Source organism: Lithobates pipiens, unplaced genomic scaffold, assembly GCF_037356315.1.
Source record: "Lithobates pipiens isolate NorthernLeopardFrog02 unplaced genomic scaffold, aLitPip1_a1.2 Scaffold_22, whole genome shotgun sequence".
NCBI lineage: Eukaryota > Metazoa > Chordata > Amphibia > Anura > Ranidae > Lithobates > Lithobates pipiens.
In genome coordinates, this window is record NW_027507784.1 from 186,716,273 (window position 1) to 186,736,619 (window position 20,347).

Genomic DNA, 20,347 nt, shown 5'->3' on the forward strand with positions numbered 1-20,347 from the left:
GTGTGTGCTGTAAAAGATGCATGAAAACACTAATATCGCTAGCTTTTCTATTTTCTCAGATTATTCGCTTAGGGATGTTTGAGCTCCACTGTGATGAATTAATCAGAGCTCTGGTTAAACGTTCAGAGGCGATTTGTGGAAAACTGATAGAGAAAATGTTTAAAGATCACCGGGAGGCTAATAGAAGGTGAGATCTAAGTGTCTATTTTAAAAATGTTTTTTTTTCTGGTAAACCTTTTGGCTTTAATAAGAATTTGCCATATAATATTCTAGTAATTGATCTATGTAGTAATGATTTTAGTGTGGAAATTTTAGTCAATTTATATATATTTTAGCTTTATACAATATTTCTGTAATGTTTACACTGTGAGAAAAATGCATTGTTTTATGAATAGAGTGTCTTGTCATAAGAAAGACATTCGAGAAGAATGAAATGGTTACATTGCATTATTAACAGTTAAATGTTTACAATGTCTTTGTAATAAGAATCAAAGTATAACTCAAAATAGGTTTAACAAGCAAATTTAAGCCCCCGTTCACACTGGTGTGATTTGTCATGCGTTTTGACAGTTCCAAATTGCATGACAAGTTGCACCCCATTGTCGGCAATGGAACTGTTCAAATTGCCAGGACTCACGCAGAAGCGACTTTGAAAAAGTGCACTTTTTTTTGCTGATTTCATGCCGACTTGCATAGACTTCTGTTGTATGAAGTCCCAAGCCGCAATGAAATGGGGGCTTAGACTAGGTTCACACTGAACAGCTGAACTTGCATGATTTCGAACCCTCATGTCAGTCCGACTTTGGGAGTGATTTCAGAGACATCTGTGCGTGTTCTTGCACAGATGTCTATTGCAATCGCCCCCGAAGCTCCCAAAAGTAGTGCAGGAACTACTTTTGGGAATCGGTGCAGCGCTGCACCAATTTGGATGGTGCTATTGCCGGCAATAGCCTCCAATTTGGCATGTGATTTGACATGTAAAATCGGGCCAATGTGAACATGGGCTACAAGCTAGTTCTCTCTGGGTACTTTAGGGTAGGTAAATACGGGTGCTTTCAACATCCTATATCTGTGTTTACTATCAAATCTGGTGCAGCTGTGCATGGTAGGCAATCAGTTTCTAACTTCCGCTTGTTCAATTAAGTTTTGACAAAAAAAATGGAAGCTGGTTGGTTTCTATGCAGAGCTTCATATCTGTGCAGAGCTTCACCAGATTTTGTACTCTCCAATTCTAGTAGATCAACCCCCAAGCACTCCATTGATGGAAGAACGGTCTAAGGTTTTCGTCTTTTTCAAACAATAATTTTCTTTTAATAAAACTGAGTATCTACTGTGTTGGGCAGGATAGATATCATGGGTGCCTGTTGATCTTTGCAGTAGTGATAATTGTAAATTTAGCTACTTCAGAATATGGTCAATTAGCTATTAATATTCTAAGGGAAGGGCAGGGCAAATTACATGTATCAGTTGCCCTTCATAACCACTTGACATTCGGAAGATTCACCCCCCTTCCTGACCAGTCAATTTTTTGCAATACGGCACTGCTTTACTTTAGCTGACAATTGTGAGGTCATGCGATGCCGTACCCAAATAAAATGTATGTCCTTTTTTTTCCCCTCACAAATAGAACTTTCTTTTGGTGGTATTTGATCACCTCCTGCATTTTTAATTTTTTGAGCTATTATCAAAATATAATGACAATTTTGAAAAAAAACAATATTTTATCATTTCTGCTATAAAACTTATCCAATAACAATTTAAAAAAATATATAATTTCTTCTTGAATTTAGGTCAATATATATTCTGCTACATATTTTTGGTAAAAAATTCCAATAAGCGTATATTAATTGGTTTGTGCAAAAATTTGTAGCGTTTACAAACTATGGGATATTTTTATTTTTTATTTCTTACTAGTAATGGTGTCGAACATATAGCAGGACCTGGATACTGCAACAGACGTTCTGACACCAATTTACACTTTTGACACTTTCTGGGGACCAGTAACCCGAATACAGTGATCTGTGCTAAAAGAAATGCACTGTCACTGTACTAATGACACTGGCTGGGAAGGGGTTAACATCAGGGGTGGGTCCTTGTACACATAGTCGGACATTCTGACAACCAAATACGTTGGATTTTGTCCGAAACTGTTGCATACACACGGTCGGACAAAGTTGTCGGAAAATCCGATCGTTCAGAACGTGGTGACGTTATTTCGTTACGATGGGACTACATTCAGGCTAGTAGCCAATAGCTTTGGTCTAGGAATTTGATCTGAGCATGCGTGGCACATTGTCCGATCGGAATTCTCTACAAACGATCGTGTTGTCGGAAAATGTTATAGCCCTGCTCTAAAACTTTGTTGGTCGGATATTCTGACGGAAACAGTCCGATGGAGCCCACACATGGTCGGATTATCCGACAACACGGTCCGATCGGACAGTGTCCGACCGTGTGTACAAGGGCTAAGACACAACACACTTAAATCTGTCCAAACAAGAGTCTAGTAGACAGCCCGGGTATGATAAAGTTTGAAACAAGAAATCATAAATTATAATATAATAAATAACTATAAATAATTATAACAAATAATATAATAATAATAATAAAAATTATTCAATAATGTAATCAAATCAAAAACACCGAAATGTACTCAGTTGCAGAATTGTTGAATTCTGCGAGTGATTCTAATTTATTATCTCTGTTTTCTAGCTGGTCTAAAACCGCTTTTGATGTAAAGGGATGGTTTTGGTTGCTATGGACACTCCAGTTTCCAGGCAGAAAGAACAGTTTTATTATTAACCTCAAATGTGACCGACCCAACCCCCCCACCCATACCGCCACTTCCCTGTCCCCAGCCACTCCACCTGCCGCCACTCTCTTTCACCCTAAACTGCTCCCCCCACTCTCCTTTACTATCCCCTTCACCCCCCTTCTTCCCCCCCCCACACCCGATCCAACCCCGCCTGCAAACCTGATCTCCTGCAGCTACCACCCTAAGACAGCATCCCTCCTCTTCCACTCCCGCTGCCTTCAGGTGCTGCATGGGGCTTGGGGGGATCCAGATGTGTCCCCCCACCAGTCACCCCCCCGTACTGTCCCCACACCCCCGATCCATCACTGCTCCGGCAGCATCCCTCCTTCCCCTCCTGCCACCTTCAGCTGTTGCCCGCACTGAGCTCTGGCGAGCTGTCAGGCTGAGGAGCATGTGGGGGGGGGGGAGTGGTGTGGGTGGGGGTGAAGTTGGGTCTTGGGGGGCTTGGTAAACGTGTTTACCAGCTCCCGTCCCTGTAGTACAGTGGACATAGGCAGCGATTGCTCCAATGTCCACTGACAGCTGATACATATTAAACCGCCAGGGTTACTATGTATCAGACTGTCATTTTATGAATGAGATTCCTTATTCATTGAAGTAAAGTGCTACAAAGAAAGGGACTATCTGCAGTCCCTTTCTCTGTCTCAAAAAAAGAGATATGGGGGTCTGTTTAGACCTCTGATATCTCACCAAAGACCCTCCCCCCCCCAAAAAAAAAAAAAAAAAAGTAGCTGTGAAAACATATAGAAAGTAAAAAAAACAAAACAAAAAACCACACCCTGCCTTTGGCCAATTATGGCTCTCTCAGTAGAGCGTGCTGTGATTGGCCAAAGCATGCAGGTCAAGTGGCCAATCATCATACAGCAATGCACTGCAATCTCGCAGTGCATTATGAGGCATTCCACGACACTCGAATTTCCCGCAAATGCCCCATAATATTCACTGTTCGGCGAACACCCGATTCGATTAGGTTCGATGCAAACATCAAGCTCATCCCTACCCTGCACCTGAGCTCAACCTTTTTCAAGCCAATTAGAGCCTGAGGGTCTAATCAAGCCCCTGCACCCCTAATGTACCAGATGCACCTTGTAAAACCCCTTTCACATGGCATGGACTCTGTCAAGCAGATCCACCTGCTCAGCGGGGGATCTGTCTGCTTATCCCCACTGAGCAGGCAAATGACAGGTCTGCATTCACTGATGCAGAGTGAACACAGCCGCTGTTCTCTATGGGGCGGTCAGATGGAAACAGATCACCCATCTATTTCCATCGGATACCATCCGATCTGAACTGCTAGATGCATCCGTCTGTTTTTAGTGGACTGGACTGGATTGGATGCAGGCGGGTGTAAATGGACACATGTCCATTTACATCAGCCTCTCCATAGAGAACAATGGGTGGTCCGATTGGGCCTGCCTGAAAAGCGGACAGGCAGACCCAATCGGTGTGCTTGTGTGAAAGGGGCCTAAGGCCTTGTTCACACAAGGCATACACAGCATGCCTTTATAGGGACGCACAGGTGTTCCGTGCATCTCTGTGCAGGCAGACCCACTGATGTCATTTGGGATGTAGCAACTGCATGAACAGAGCCGTTGCTCACAATTTTACATCCATGTAGGTCTGTGTGCATGTCCCTGAGCTCACACTGTCTGTGTTCAAGCTATGCCTGTGCAGCTGTGGCATCCCAATTGACATAAATGGGACTGCCTGTACCGGGATGAATGGAACACCTGTGTGGGTAAACATGATCCTCCATGGGCGTACACTTTAGTATGTCACATGTGAATGATACTTTAGCAGGAATTTTGTAAGCTATGTTGTGTTTATGTGCACTATTAATGATTTTTGTGTATTTTTAGTGAAAATAATGATATGATGAACATTTGTGTAAATATTGCAGGGCCCAAAAAATCAATAGCACTTTTTTTTTTCAGAAAGGCTACTTTCACACTGAGGCACTTTACAGGCGCTATAGCACCTCTAAAGCACCTCTCCTTGCGAAAATATTGCGGGGCCTTAAAAATCAATAGCACCTTCTTTTTATGGTTTGGGGGGTCTTTTACAAATTCTAAAAGCCGTAAGTGAAAAAGAAAAACCTCCATATATACAAGAAGTTTTTGTGTATGTCTGATTTTCACTGTTTCTCAAAAAGGAGCAATTTAAAATGTAATAATTCAAATATTTGTTATTTAATTAACTCAATACAGGTTACGTTTTTCATATTTAGTAGAAATTTAGCAGGAATTTTGTAAAATTTGCTGTGTATCTGCTAAAAATGATTTTAATGTATTTTTAGTGAATATATTGTTTTGATAAACATATGCACAGATATTGTGGGGCCTTAAAAATCAGTAGCACCTTCTTTTTAATCTACCTGTCCTATGCTTTCAGAAAATATATGGTTTGGGGGGGTCTTTAACAAACTCTGAAAGCTGTAATGCCACGTACACACGACCGGACTTTCTGGCAGAAAAGGTCAGACGGAACCATTCCATCGGATATTCCGATCGTGTGTGGGCTTCATCTGAATTTTTTATTCAAAAATTCCAATGAACCTATAAATAGAACATGGTTTAAATCTTTCGGATGGAATCAATTTCTGTTGGGAAAACCATTCGTCTGTATGCTGGTCCAACAGACCAAATGCGACGCGAGGGCAGCTATTGGCTACTGGCTATTGAACTTCCTTTTCTAATCCTGTTGTACATCATCGCGTTTGAAACAAACAGACTTTGGTGTGATCGTGTGTGGGCAACTCCGTTCGGTCGGAACTCTATCGGGAAGACCGTCAGAGTTTATTCTGACGGAAAGTCCGGTCGTGTGTATGCGGCATTTAAGAACAATGAAAACTTTCTGATTTTTAGAGAAATGTGGTTATTTACATTTTTGCATACATTCAGCTGTCTCCATTTTGCAAAAAGGTGTAATTTAAAAATTACAAATATTTGTTATTTATTAACTCAATATAGGTTGAGCTTTTATGTTTAGTAGGAATTTTGTAAAATGTACTGTGTTTTTATCTGCTAATGATTTTAGTGTGATTTTAACAAAAAAAATTGTTTTGATTAAGATTTACGCATTGTGCCCTAAAAATCAGTAGCACCTGATTTGTATTCTACTGGTTATGTGCTTTCAGAAAATATATAGTTTGGGGGGTCTTTAACAAACTCCGAAAGCTGTAAGGGAAAAATAAATAAGCAGTGGAAAAATTGCAAAAATGGCCTGGCCACCTGGAGCACAAATGGATTAGAGGGCCTGGCAGAAAAAGTGTTAAAGTGTTCTTTTTGAGGGGAAGGTGTTTTTGTAGAGGCCAGGTTTTGGGTTCTGCAAGAAAGGTTAATTTGAGGCTGGAAATCAGGTTTTCAGATTTTTCTATAGGTAAAGGGGTTTCTGTAGTGTCAACGTTGGATATGGGTGCTTTGCTTAATGTTGGCCATACATCCACTGAAGCTGTTATAATCTGATAAACCCTTGTTGGTGATTCATAAAAGAGGCTTGGACGATGAACAAAGGTTTAGGCCAAACTTAGCTCAGCCCAAACCCACAGGAAACTATCACATGGCCAATTAGCTATGGCTGGGGAATTCTCCACCCTGCAGCTGCATGTAACAGGGACTGGGATGCTGGTGACATTATTAACTTCATTTAGCCAAGTGGCAATGTTAGGTCAATGATGTCACCAGCATCTCTGCCCCTTTGTTATGTGCGGCTGTATGTCTGACTTGGTTTTATAAAATGTTCTATTATGATTCGTAGCTTATCTGTAGAAGGTTAGAACCCAAATATATAATGGGGTCACAGCGCGGTGATCGTGGTGTGGTTTGTCACTCTGACACACCGCATCTCCAATCATGGTAAAGAGCCTATGACGGAGGCTCTTTACCAACTGATCAGCTTTCCTTGGTTTGCGCTGACAGGGAGGGCCGATCGGTGGCTCACCTGTTGGGGGGGGGGGGGATGGGCACTGATATTTAGCACATTGATTATCAGCACCCCCCCATCAGAGGTACCCATCATAATGCCAATGATTGCGCACCCAAATTACCAATTAGTGCCCATCAAAGTGCCAATCAGTGCCCATAACACCCGTCAGTGCCCTTCACAGATGCCAATCAGTGCCTATCAGTAATGCCTATCAGTACCTCCTCATCAGTGCTGCCTGTCAGTGCCATCTATTAGTGCCCATCAGTGCCACCTATCAGTGCTGCATATCAGTGCTGCCTATCAGTGCCCATCAATTCGTCATATTAGTGCCTCCTCATCAGTGCCCATTAGTACCACCTTATAAGTGCCACCTCATCAGTGCCCATCAGTGATGCTTCATCAGCGCCCATTAGTGAAGGAGAAAACAAAATTTTATAACAGAAAAAAAGAAAAAAAAATTTCTCAAATATTTCTGTCTTTTTTGGTTTGTTTAGCAAAGAATAAAAAACCCTAGTGGTGATCAAATACCACTAAAAGAAAGCTCTATTTGTGGGAAAAAATTATGAACATTTTGTTTGGGTACAGTTTTGCATGACTGCGCAATTGTCATTCAAAGTTTGACAGCGCTGAAAGCCGAGAACGTCCTGGGCAGGAAGGGGGGAAAGTGCCCTGTATTGAAGTGGTTAATTAAAGCAATAAAATCTACACGCAAATGTCAAAGCGTGCTAGGTTGATTTTTAACATTTCCTCTATATATGGATAATATTTGTATTTTCATATGCAGCCAGCTATGGAGTTCTATAAACCATATTTATTCTTTATACGCTGCTAAGGACAGACAAGTAAACACATGAAAAAACACTGGCTAGGCACAAAGTTAACCCTTTGATTGCCCTAGATATTTAACCCCTCCTCAGCCCATGTCATTAGTACGGTGACAGTGCATATTTTTAGCACTGATCACTGTATTAATGTAACTGATTCCATAAATATATCCCATAGTTTTGTAGACGCTATACTGTTCGTGTAAACCAATCAATATACGCTTATTGGGATTTTTTTTACCAAAAACATGTAGCAGAATACATATTGGCCTAAATTTATGAAGAAATTAATTTTTTTAAATTTTTTTATTGGATGTGTTTTATAGCACTTTTTTTCCAAGTGTCAGCCTTTTTTTGTTTGTAGTACAAAAAAGAAAAAAATCTGTGGTGATCAAATACCACCAAAGAAAGCTCTATTTGTGGGCAAAAAATGACATACATTTTATTTGTGTACAGTGTTGCATGACATTGTTAGTTAAAATAAAGCAGTGCCACATCGCAAAAAATGGCCTGGTCATGATGGGGGTAAATATTCCAGAGGTCAAGTGGTTAAAGTGCTGCATGTCTGCTGGTCATCTCTTTCCACAACTTCCTGAATGCCCTGCATGCTTTGCAGCTTCTTTCCCCCTCATTTGGTTTACATTTGATTTCTAAGGACTACATATCCCATGGTACCTTGCTGCAGCGGTTCCTGTACTGACTGCTCTTCTCACGATCTCTGTAGTTCAGAAGGCAGGCTCTGTGAAATGTATGACACAGCAGTGCATAGTGACAGGTCATGGTGAATATGTGTCGCAGTATTCAAGGAAGAACATTTTTGTTAAACTTCAAAACATTTTAAAACATCAAGATCCTTCAGACTAAGAGCTGGTTCACACCACAAAAATGCACTCCAGATCTGTTCCGGATGTGTTTCTGCATGCACATTTTTAACACATTCTTGGTGCATTCCATCGCGTTTTTGATGCATTCCAGATGCTTTTCATCTTTTTTTGTTCCTGTTTTTTTTTTCACGGTACTGATGTCCGGTGCGTTTTTGATGCATTACATTTTACTGCGTTCCAGTACAGCCCAGTGCAGAAAAAATGGAGCATGTTAAAAAAAAAAATCTGGAACTGGAATGCCCTGGAACTGACTGCACTGGTGTGAACTATGCCATTGGAAACCATATAACCTACTTTCCATGCATTTTTGATGACGAACAAAAACACACTGGACTGCATGTGGTGTGAACTGGCCATAAATAGAATAGAATTAAAGGCCAGTTCACACCATAGAAGCACAGTCCAGATGCGTTGCAGCTGCTTTTATGCATGCACGGTTTTGGTGTTTTTTGATGGGTTCCAGTGTGTTTTTGATGCATTTTTGTGCATTTTTGATGCAGTGCAGTACGTGTTCCACCTCTTTTTTCTTAGCCTTAAATAAAGATGTGCATTCTAGTGCATTTTTGGTGTGTTCCATTGCGTTTTTGATGGGTTTTACAGCATTTCCATTGAAGTCCAGTACAGGAAAAATGCATGTTCTACTTTCTTTTCTGGAACTGGAATGCACTGGAACTGCAAGCACTGGTGTGAACTATGCCATTGAAAACCATACTTTCCATGAGTTTTGATGCAAGAAAAAGCCGTAGTGGACTGCATGTGGTGTGAACATATGATTTTAAATTTGATCATAGATACACAAATCTCAAACTGCTGCCTGGAATTGTAAATATTATAAATTGTATTCCCATGCAGTAATTCACGTTTGGCATACCAAGATATAAAACCAGTTTTTTAGTCCTAAAACAAATTTATAAACAAAATATATACAAAAGAACTGGGCACTTTATTTAAGCACTTGCCAATTTTCAGATTTCAGCGCTGTCGCACTTTGAATGACAATTGCACCGTCATGCAACACTGTACCCAAAATAGAGATTTCTTTTGGTGGTATTTAATCACCGCTGGGTTTTAAATTGTTTTGCTAAATAATTGAATTAAGACCGAAAAAAAAAAAAAAAAAAAAATAACCTTTTTTATGGTTTGTTATAAAATTTTGCTAACAGGTAATTTTTCTTCTTTGCTGATGTGCGCACTGGTAGGTGGCATTGATAGATGACACTGATGAGGAGGCACTGGTGGGCACTGATTGGCAGCAACGGTGGGTACAGATTGGCAGCACTGGAGGGCACTGTTGGGACTGCACTGATAATCAGGACACATTACCCTGATTAGCAGTGTACATGTCTCTTTCAGAGAAGCCAGTTATCGGCTCTCTTCTCCTCTCCTCATGCTGTCAGCATGAGGTAAGGAGTGCAGATAACTGGCTTCTGTTTAGATCTGTGATCGGCTGTGATTGGACACAGCTGACCACATGGTAAAGAGCCTCTGATTGGCTCTTTACCTCAATCTGTGATCAGCAGTGCCTGCCAGACACTGCGAGCACAGGGCACGCCACCTGTGCCCTGCAGCAGGTTTGATCATGTCACGCCATCATATGAGCAACCCAGAACTAGCCGGCCGCACTGTAGCCGTCATTCGTCTATAGTGGGGTCGGCAAGTTATTAAGGTGCCCATGAACCATAGAGCTCAGTCTCTTAATACAACTGTGTTCCTCCAAGTTGGACAATGATTCAAGGTCATATAGCTACTTGCAGATGCCCCTGGTGAGGCTCATCTGGGGAAATAGTGATCAGTCAGCGTTGAAAAACTTGTCTGATTACAATTATTTTCCTCATAATCTGTAGCAAAAGATGTCTACAGCACTTCTCTTTTGCCCCTCTCCATAGTACATCAGAGAAATATTAAATTGTATTTAAGGGTTACCTAATAACATCCGCTCTGTTTGCACCAACTATTGAGCCTCCACCCACTGCTCTCAGACAAACATCCAACATTTAAATAGTTTAGGTACAGAGGGACAAAAGATCTGTTACTCAAACTAGCTCACTCTTCTTGCTTACAATCTTAAGCAAGAATGTGAAATGTTTTCCAAGGTCCCTGTTTTTTTCAATCTTAATTTTCGATTTATATAAACCAGATTAAAGAGTTAACCTTTATTATGTAAATTATACAGATTGATTGATCAATCAGGTAAACTGTATTTTAAAATAGTTATGCTTCAGAATGATAAATATAAGTTTACTGGGGTTGGCTACAAATTAACTTTAAGTTCAAAATGTCAGTTGTCTAGTAAAAATAAACTTGATACTTTGGGGTTGATTTACTGAAACTGGAGTGTGCAAAATTTAGTGGAGCTCTGCATAGAAACCAATCAGCCTCTGGTTTTTATGTGAAAGCTTAATTAAACATGCTGAAGTAGGAAGCTTATTGGCTACCATACCAGCTGTACTTTTTTTGAACTCCCCAGTTTTGGTAAATCAACCCCTTTGTGTCTACTACTACTACTACTACTACTACTACTACTCCCACTACTACTACTACTACACAATGCACTTTGTTTATCTAAGCAATATACCAGCAACTAAACCTCTTCCTTTATTTTTTTATCTGATAATTTTTGTGTTTGCAATCCTAAATTCAATAACAATTGTATGTACCTATTTTTTCCAGGTTGTGTAATGACTTTAAGAAGATTGCTGATAAAGCTCTAAGTACTCCTCCAAATACTCAGGAACTCATGGAGCTAAAGGTATCAAGAATCAAATTTAACAATAATAAAAACTTTATAAATGCAGATTCACCATATTAATTTATGAATTCAAAAAGATAATGATAATATTTAAAACAAAAAAAAAAACATAAAATTATTTCTCACATGTACACCATCAAGCTCTGCCCGTGTCTCTACCCCTTTTGCTTCTGTTCATATGTTTATTTGAACAGATAATGTGAGGTGGAAATTTGTAAAAATAATCTAGGAACTTTCTACCTTTTCAAATGACCCAAGGCAATTTGTAATCTGCTCACGTAGCTGCTACCCACAGCAGTTTTGCCATATCTGTATAAAGGGATGGAAAGTGTCCTTTGGTGGAGGCTCTGCACCAGTTCAGTACTGTACTTAGATTCCGATTTTGTGCAGAAAAATTAGAAAGGCAGCACAGGACAGGTAGCATAGTTAAGACCCTGGTCACATACCTACTACAAGAAGGGAGAATAAAATTGGAACAAAAAGTGGAGTTGTTGCTTAAGCCTTGTACACACGATCGATAGTCCGGCGGACTTTCTACCGAACTGACTTGGCCACACACGGACACACGGAAAGTCCGGCGATTGCTAGCGCGATGACGTACAGTACGTACGACGGGACTAGAAAAAGGAAGTTCAATAGCCAGTAGCCAATAGCTTCCTTTTCGTATTTGCTTCTGAGCATGTGTCATTCTTAGTCCGCCGGACTAGCATACTCACGAACGTATTGTCCGCTGAAACCCAAGTCCTGCTTTCTAAGTCCACCGGACTTTACGCTGAAAAAGTCAGCTGAAGCCCACACACAATCGGATTGTCCGGTGAAATGCGGTCTGGCAGACTAAGTACGCCGGACAATTTGATTGTGTGTACGCGGCATGATAATAACTAATTAGGTCTCATCTTTCAGTTTATGGAACAGTTAAACATGATTCCTGATCACTTGCTGATGGTCCTGATAGTTAAAAACCCCTCTTTAATTATCTTCTTTCCCCCGTTTTATAAATCAGCACCCATGTGCCATGGCATCAGTGGCCCTGTTTAACGTTTTCTTGTGGCGCATAGATAAAATTAAAATATGGTGTGCGGAAGCACCTGTAGTATATATAACCACATTCAGCATACATAGGAGAAAGTGACATTTATAATGTCTTTGTTGTTCTGTGAAAAAGGGCTATACATTTTAATTGAAGTAATCATGGCTTTCAGAATAGGTCATGAAAGGTACATTACAAGGTATAAAGGTAGCATTATGACTTAATGAATGACACATTTTTTCCAGCCTTGCCGAATTTAGGATGACTGACAACATGTGTTTAGCATATACAGCTTTTCAAAATAAATTAATTTGACAGTTTTCACCTGTAAATATATTGTGCAGAGGTTCAGTTGCAATTTATTCATTAATGCATTTTTTAAAAACAGGAATACATCCAGAAAGTTGAAGCTCAAGACATGCTAGATTTGGGAAGAAAACTGGTAGAATCCAAAAACCGCCTGACTTTCCTTGTAGATTATGTCACTCAGTCCCCTGCTGATATTCGCCTAAACAACGACACTTTTCAGTGGCATGACCGCATGGGTGCAATCTTTGAAGAGCACAGAAAGATAATGCATGAAAAGTCCAAAGAGTATCAGGATGGACTAAAGGTTAGAAAACATATTCTTAGCTTCCACGATGCAGTGCTGCTTTGATCTTATATAAACTATTTTGTCAGCATGATATTGGTTGAACTGGATGGACGTGTGTCTTTTTTTTAGCCAGACTAACTATGTAACTACATATATTAGAAGGGAAACAGACAAATAGTAGGTAAGGGTCTCAGCTGGTGATTTTGCATCTACATTTCCATTGCAGTAGATATAGACTAGAGCAGTTGTCTCCAAACTGGGGCCTTATGTGGCCCTTTGCTTGTCTTTTTCTGGCCCTTGGTGCACTATGCCACCAATTGACACCCATGATGGAGCACCATTCCCTCTACTGACACCACTTCTAATTTATATCAACAATGGGGCACTATGCCTCAAAACCAATGATGGGGCACTGATCCCGGGGCATTTTGTACTCAAACTGGCCACAGTCCGGCCCCCTAAAGCCTGAAGGACAGTACACTGGCCCTTTGCTTGGAAAGTTTGGAGACCTAGGAGGTGCAACTGCTACTTTGTTTTTTTTTTACCGGCTTTGTACTTAGATTACATTCTGTACAAAATACAGCAGCATATATCTTTTTCTCACATTAGCGCACACTTCCTCTTTGATTCCCTGCAAAGGTAAGGCATAATGGACTACTATGCATCGCATAGTAGTCCATTATGTGTCACTTACCTGACACAGGAGCCAGCGAAGTCACCGCTGTCCCCTGTAGTTCCGAGCGTCCATCTTCTTGGTGGGCCTCCGTGGGCCTCGCTGCTCCGGCACTGTGATTCGCTGGAGCAGCGATGACGTCACTGTAAGATTACAGTACTGTGTGTGTTTTGTGTCTTCTTACTTTTTTGAATTTTGCGCCGATCTGCGCTCCCGTGTCGCCGCAACGTCGCAGGGAACGGAGCTCGGCAGCATTCGGGCACTGTGTGAATCGAGCGGAGGACAGCTCGATCACACAGCGCGGAGGACATCGCTGGATCCAGGGGACAAGGTAATTAACTTTCCCTGTGTCCTTCCTGTATCCAACGATGCGATCCCGAGTCTGGCTCTGGGTTACCGCTCGTGGAACTAAAATCCCAACCCGAGCCAGACTCGGGATCACCAATAGGGAGGTTAATCTAGGCTTACCTGTAGGTCAAATGGGTTTGTAAGGGTTTACAACCACTTTAAGCCTTTAGTAGCCTTTTAAAGGACGACTGCCCCTTTATTTAAAAACCCTTATTTAATGAACCTAGCCCACTAGGCAGAGTTGTGAGTGCACTGTACAGGAGTGAGATCATACCCTAAGTGTGCAGGTTATATCTGCACAGAGATGAGATTAGCATATTGTCTGCCAAGTAAGTGCTTCGGGCAGCAAAGTGCTTCATTTGAAGAATAGAAAGCTTGATAGGATGGGATAGGTTTTACTTTGTCTCTGTTTATTGTTCTTATACACAAATGACACCCTGTTAGGACCATTCCCAGAAAGCAAGAAGGTTATCCATTCCTGGAGGGAACACAGGGTTATATAAGAACAGCATAAGGGGTTTATGGGGAAGAGAAGACCTCCTGATTACTTAACGATATGACATACTTTAGGGGATAATGCCAAAACTGGGTTCAGGAAATTGGTTCTGTCTTTGATGTGGAGTCAGAGGAAATAATTGGTTCCTATTGGGTCACAGTCCACTGTTTCCAACGCAACCCAGACGGGAATTTCCCATCAGGCATAGTACTTGTCTGGTCCTATGGACTGGTAGTACTTAGGAAGCTTATTTTGAACCTTTCATATTGAGGACATACAGGACATGCCCAAAGAGCTCAAGTAGTTAACTGACCATCAAGGATGCTGTGGAGTAAAGAGTAAACATGCAGCACTATCCTTTGCTCCTCATATCCTAGCATTAAATGCACCTGTGGAAAAACAAATCATTCAATCAGCTAACAGCAAGGTGGGACAAATAGGGGAGAGTCTATTTGTTGACCCTCCAACATTAACAACATCTTGCTTGCTTACTGGGTATTGTCAGCTTCAACTGACTATGTAATGCTAGAGCCAGGTGTGTCACTCTTGCATTCAACATGGCGGAGGTAAAATGTTGAGTTAGAGAATGCTTCTAAATCTCCTCAGGATCCCCACCAATTGGCTAACCACGGGGCAGAATGAACAGAGGGGAGAGGGCAGGAGTAAGCTTCCTCGGGTGCACTGAATGCTGGGAATGTTCCTGCACAAGAGCCTGGATGTTCAGTTAATGATGGTGTAAGTGGCCACCATTTTGTTTATTTTAGAAATAGACTTACGTTTGCTAGACCATACCTAGTCTTCTTTATGTAGAAAAAAAGGGTATTGCCTTTATGCTGCTTATTTAAAAAGTGTGCTAGATTCATTACAATACTGTTTTTAAAGCAAAAATCAAATTTCAGTTAGTTTAAGGACATTGTTAAATTTTACTAAATTTGAAAAAAAATAGAACACCATAAAGGGACATGGAAGAGTTATTAAACTGAAAAAGTGCGGGCCCTTGTTTAAATTTTTTGCCAAATCACGTGGCTTTTAGTTACATATCTATGCATCCACAAGGGAAAGCATCCTTTTCGATCCCTGTTACCAGATAACATTTATTTGGGGTCCACATACACTGCTCTTTTCCATTATCATTTTCATTTGTAGAAAAACATGTATAGATGTCATTTATTATTATTATAATTTATTATTATTATACTTTAAAGGAAAATATATAACCTTTAGACATGTAACCATTACCTTTCCAATATTATTTTATTGATGAGTAGCTGCGCTGTGAGAGGTTTGTTGAAGAGCTGGAAAACTTCAGGAAACAAGTGGAAGAATTCGAAGCATATGGTGATATTCATGAAGTAAGCAAATACCTGAAAAAGGCACAAACTCTAAATTCAAAACTGGAGCAAGCAGTCGAAAAGGTTTGTATTACACTAATGCATTCAGTTGAATTCATGTTGGGGCTTTCTACAACAGATGGAAAATAACAAGCAAAAGCAGGATCATTGCCTGTAGAGACGAAACAGTATAAATGTTAACCACTTGAGACCCACGCTATAGCCAAATGACGGCTACAGCGCGGACCTCCTTTGCCGGGACTACATCTATTGACGTTGTCCCGTGCACGAGCGGCCTGTGCGCCCCCTGAGGGGAGCGCGACGCGCTCTGTGATCGGCGAGTCTATGAGACTCGCCTGATCACCGATCCGAGCAAGGGGTCGATCCCGACCCCTTATCAAGTGATCAGCTGTCAGCCAATGACAGCTGATCATGTGATACAACGGAGCCGGTAATCGGCTATTATTCCTCCTCGCGCTGACAGCGCGAGGAGAAAAAAAAAGAGCCGATCACGGCCAGCCCTGCCAGTGCCCACCTGCCCCCTGCCAGTGCCCACCTGCCCCCTGCCAGTGCCACCTCAATAAAATATAAGTGCCCCCGTCAGTGCCACCCAGCAGTGCCCATAGTGCCACCCAGCAGTGCCCACAGTGCCACCCAGCAGTGCCACCCAGCAGTGCCCACAGTGCCACCCAGCAGTGCCCACAATCTGCCTCAACAAAGGTGCTGCACCCCAGTGCCACATATCCGTGCCCATCAGTGTCATCTACCAGTGCCCATCAGTGCCCATCAGTGCCGCCCATCAGTGCCCAGCAGTGCCACCTATCAGAGCCACCTATCAGTGCCACCTATCAGTGCCCATCAGTCCTATCTATCAGTGATACCTATCAGTGCCCCTTAGTGCCACCCATCCGTGCCACCCATCCGTGCCATCTTATCTGTGCCCATCTTTGCCCATCAGTGCCGCCTTATCTGTGCCCATCGGTGCCGCCTTATCTGTGCCTATTAGTGCCGCCTTAACTATGCCTATCAGTGCCCACCAGTGCAGCCTATCAGTGCCCACCAATGCAGCCTATCAGTGCCCACCAGTGCAGCCTATCAGTGCCGCCTCATCAGCGCACTTCAATGAAGGAGAAAAATGACCTGTTTGCAAAATTTTATAACAAACTATTAAACATGATTTTTTTTTTTTTGCATCTTTTTTTGTTTGTTTAGCAAAAAATAAAACTCCGAGCTGTAACTAAATACCACCAAAAGAAAGCTCTATTTGTGGGAAAAAAATTATAAAAATTTAATTTGGGTACAGTGTTGTATGCCCACGCAATTGTCATTCAAAGTGCATCAGCGCTGAAAGCTGAAAATTGGTCTGGGCATGAGGGGGGTTTAAGTGCCCAGTAAGCAAGTGGTTAATGAATAGTTAAATAAATAGTATTTCTAAAAGTTTTTTTTTTGCAACACATAGCCATTATTTGTCTCTTCTTCCATCTTGCCACCTCTCTGTATTTTAGATATTGCTTTTATCCTTATAACTGCCAGTCTTATGGAACAAGGAAAATGGGAACTGTGCAAAGAACAAATACCTTGTACTTAAAGCGGTTGTAAACTGCGGACATTGCAAAAACAAAACAAAACAAAAACCTGCAAGGCAATGGCATGATGTGCTAGTATGCATTACATACTAGCACAATATGAAATACTCACCTTGGAACAAATCCCTCCAGCACTGTAATGTCACCGCAGAGAGGGCTGACATGTTCCCCCTGTCTTTCTTCCGGGTTTGCACTCTCCGGCTATGTGATTGGCCAGAGCCATGATGATGTCACTCCTGTGAATGTGCGTGGGAGCCCTTTGTTCTGGCATGAAGCTTTGAAGTTCCGGAAAGGTATGCCGAACCTTTAGAGCGCATGCGCCATTGATGTCTATGACTGTATGCAGGGTGAATATCTCCTAAATGGTGCACGTTTAGGAGATGTTCCTTTTACCTTCAGGTACGCCTTATTTTAGGTTTACCTGTAGGTAAATGATTATTTTTATTAATTAGGATTTATATAGCGCCAACAGTTTGCACAGCACTTTACAACATGAGGGCAGACAGTACACTTACAATGCAAATCAATACAGGAGGGATCAGAGGGCCCTGCTGGTTAGAGCTTGCAATCTAGAAGTAAACACCAAGAGGGGTTTACAACCGCATTAATACAACATTTGTCCTTTGAACTTATTTATTAAATACGTTTGTCAGTGATAGCCTCTTGGTTTTGCTGTTTTTGTGACTTTGTTTGATCCACGTTTAAAGTGGTTGTAAAGCTTATTTATTACTTTAAAATATTAAACATGTTATACTTATCTGCTCTGTGCAATGTCCACTGCTGGAGCTCTCAGCTCCTCCTTTTCTCCGTGTGCCCCCTTAGCGAGGCGGCACGCTTCTGTGCCAGATTGTGAGCATCCATGAACAGGCAAGAGGGCAAGGGTGGCCTCCATCACAAAGTGGTTATTTATATTGATAGGTTGTTGTGTTGTCGTGAACGTCTGGCTGATGATTGGGATCCTGCATGACCCCAAAACACTGAACCTTGCTTCTACTGGTGACATTTTGGTGTGCTAGTGACATCTACAGCCAATATGTTTACCTCAAAGTGGCAGAAAAGCGCTGTCTTTTTTTTTTTTTTAAACCTGCAGGGCAGAGTTATAATTATTTATGTGAATTATATGAAAATGTAAAACCTTTAAAATGAAGCTTCCATCTTCACCCCGTCTTCCTTCTGGGTTAATGGGCTCTGGTTGGACGTTTAGGAGATATTTACTGTACCCATAGGTAAGCCTTATTATGGGCTTACCTATAGGTAAAAATCAATCAAGGGAGTTTACTCCCACTTTTTTTTTTTTTACTTTTCTTTGTTTTACTTTGTAGTTGTGTTTAAATACTATTGCACCACAAAAAGACAACACTGCTTTTTGGATTTATATACTAATTACAAAGTAAATATACAATTATTTATAATGTTATTAATGATAATTAAAAATAATTAATTCAGTTAACATTCTTAAATTGGCTGAAGGCCACACTGAATTATTTTTACACTTGCAGCCCTAAAATGCAGAAGCTTGACATGCGTGCTCTGCACGGGATTTTTTCACTGCTTTTTTAATGGTTATAGGAATACCATAGATTTTCTGTTTGCTTATCTAAGTGCATGCACTATATACTGTAGACTGTGTTGTACATATTTCAAAGGTATATTGGAAGACATTGGAAGCATGAAAATAAAAGTGCAAAATTGTAGTGTACAGTGTGCGATTTACAGTACATTGTGAGAGATATAAAAATTGTATCCTTTAATAACATATTTATTTGATAAATTCTATTTCAGATTGATCAATTTAATGCCGAGGAAGAAGCATTTGGATGGGCAGCTTCACAGTACCCCCAGAGGAAAAAAATTTCTGAGTCTCTTAGTCCCTATCTCCGTCTTTATGAGATTATAGTTGAATTTAACACAAAGTACAAAAATTGGATGGAAGCACCCTATACTACAGTAAATCCTGATCTTGTAGAACAAGATGTAGGAAACTACTGGAGAGCCTTATACAAGCTAGAAAGAACATTTACAAATTCTCCAAATGCCCAGTCTCTAACTTCCAAAATCAAAGAGAAAGTAGAAAAATTCAGAGAAATTATACCACTTATTCAAATTGTTTGTAATCCAGGGCTACGGGACAGGCACTGGGAGGCAATGTCAGCTATTGTTGGGTATCCAATTAAACCACAAGAAGACACGAATGTTAACAAGTTCATTGATATGAAACTTCAGCCTTTTCTGGACAAATTTGAAGGCATTAGTGAGTCTGCAAGCAAGGAGTATTCGCTTGAAAAAGCAATGGAGAAAATGATTTCAGAGTGGGATAAAATGGAATTTACCCTTCTTCCGTATCGAGAAACAGGAACATATATTTTGTCATCTGTGGATGATATTCAGATGCTGCTTGATGACCATGTTGTTAAAACACAGACCATGAGAGGATCTCCATTTATAAAAGCCTTTGAAAATGAAATCAGGTAAATGTGTTATTTCTCATATTGTTCGGCTGTGTTCTACACATTCAAAAGACTAGACTATTTACTGATCATATTTTATTTATTATATTATATTTTATTTAATATATTATATTTTATTTATATAAATTTTTTTTTTAATATAAATAATATGCCACAATAGTCACTTTTTTGCTTCTTTGAAGATTTCAGAATTAGACAATTGCACAGGACTGCACAAACTAGCATGTTTAAAAAATACACGGAGAAATAAATTATATCCATTGTTGATTGGTTATTAACCTCCCTGGCGGTATGATTATTTCGGATTTTAGGTGCTAAAAGTGGTACAATTATTTTGCATGAAAATTTGCTGTTTTATATTGTAGTCCTGTAATTCTTAGCAATAACTCACTTAAATCTGTCCAAACCAGAGTCTAGCAGACATCCCGGGTATGATAAAGTTTGAAAAATGAAATCATAAATTATAATATAATAAATAATTATAAATAGTTGTACCAAATAATAATATAACAATAATAAAAATGATTCAATAATGTAATCAAACCAAAAACACTGAAATTTGCTCAGTTGCAGAATTGTCACTGTCATTACTTTTCAGTATTTGATGACGGATATCCCCACAAA

The 20,347-nt window shown here is 40.5% G+C and overlaps 1 protein-coding gene across 2 annotated transcripts in view; it reads left to right on the top strand.

Annotated features, from left to right (window-relative positions):
- DNAH7 (dynein axonemal heavy chain 7) overlaps nucleotides 1-20,347 on the top strand; it is a 498,098-nt gene that overhangs the window by 95,186 nt on the left and 382,565 nt on the right. For both annotated transcript variants that reach the window (XM_077448738.1, XM_077448739.1), the window contains exons 13-17: nucleotides 60-187; nucleotides 11,118-11,196; nucleotides 12,615-12,839; nucleotides 15,607-15,753; nucleotides 19,038-19,723. In XM_077448738.1, coding sequence (XP_077304864.1) covers nucleotides 60-187; nucleotides 11,118-11,196; nucleotides 12,615-12,839; nucleotides 15,607-15,753; nucleotides 19,038-19,723 — 1,265 coding nt within the window. The remainder of the gene's footprint in view (nucleotides 1-59; nucleotides 188-11,117; nucleotides 11,197-12,614; nucleotides 12,840-15,606; nucleotides 15,754-19,037; nucleotides 19,724-20,347) is intronic.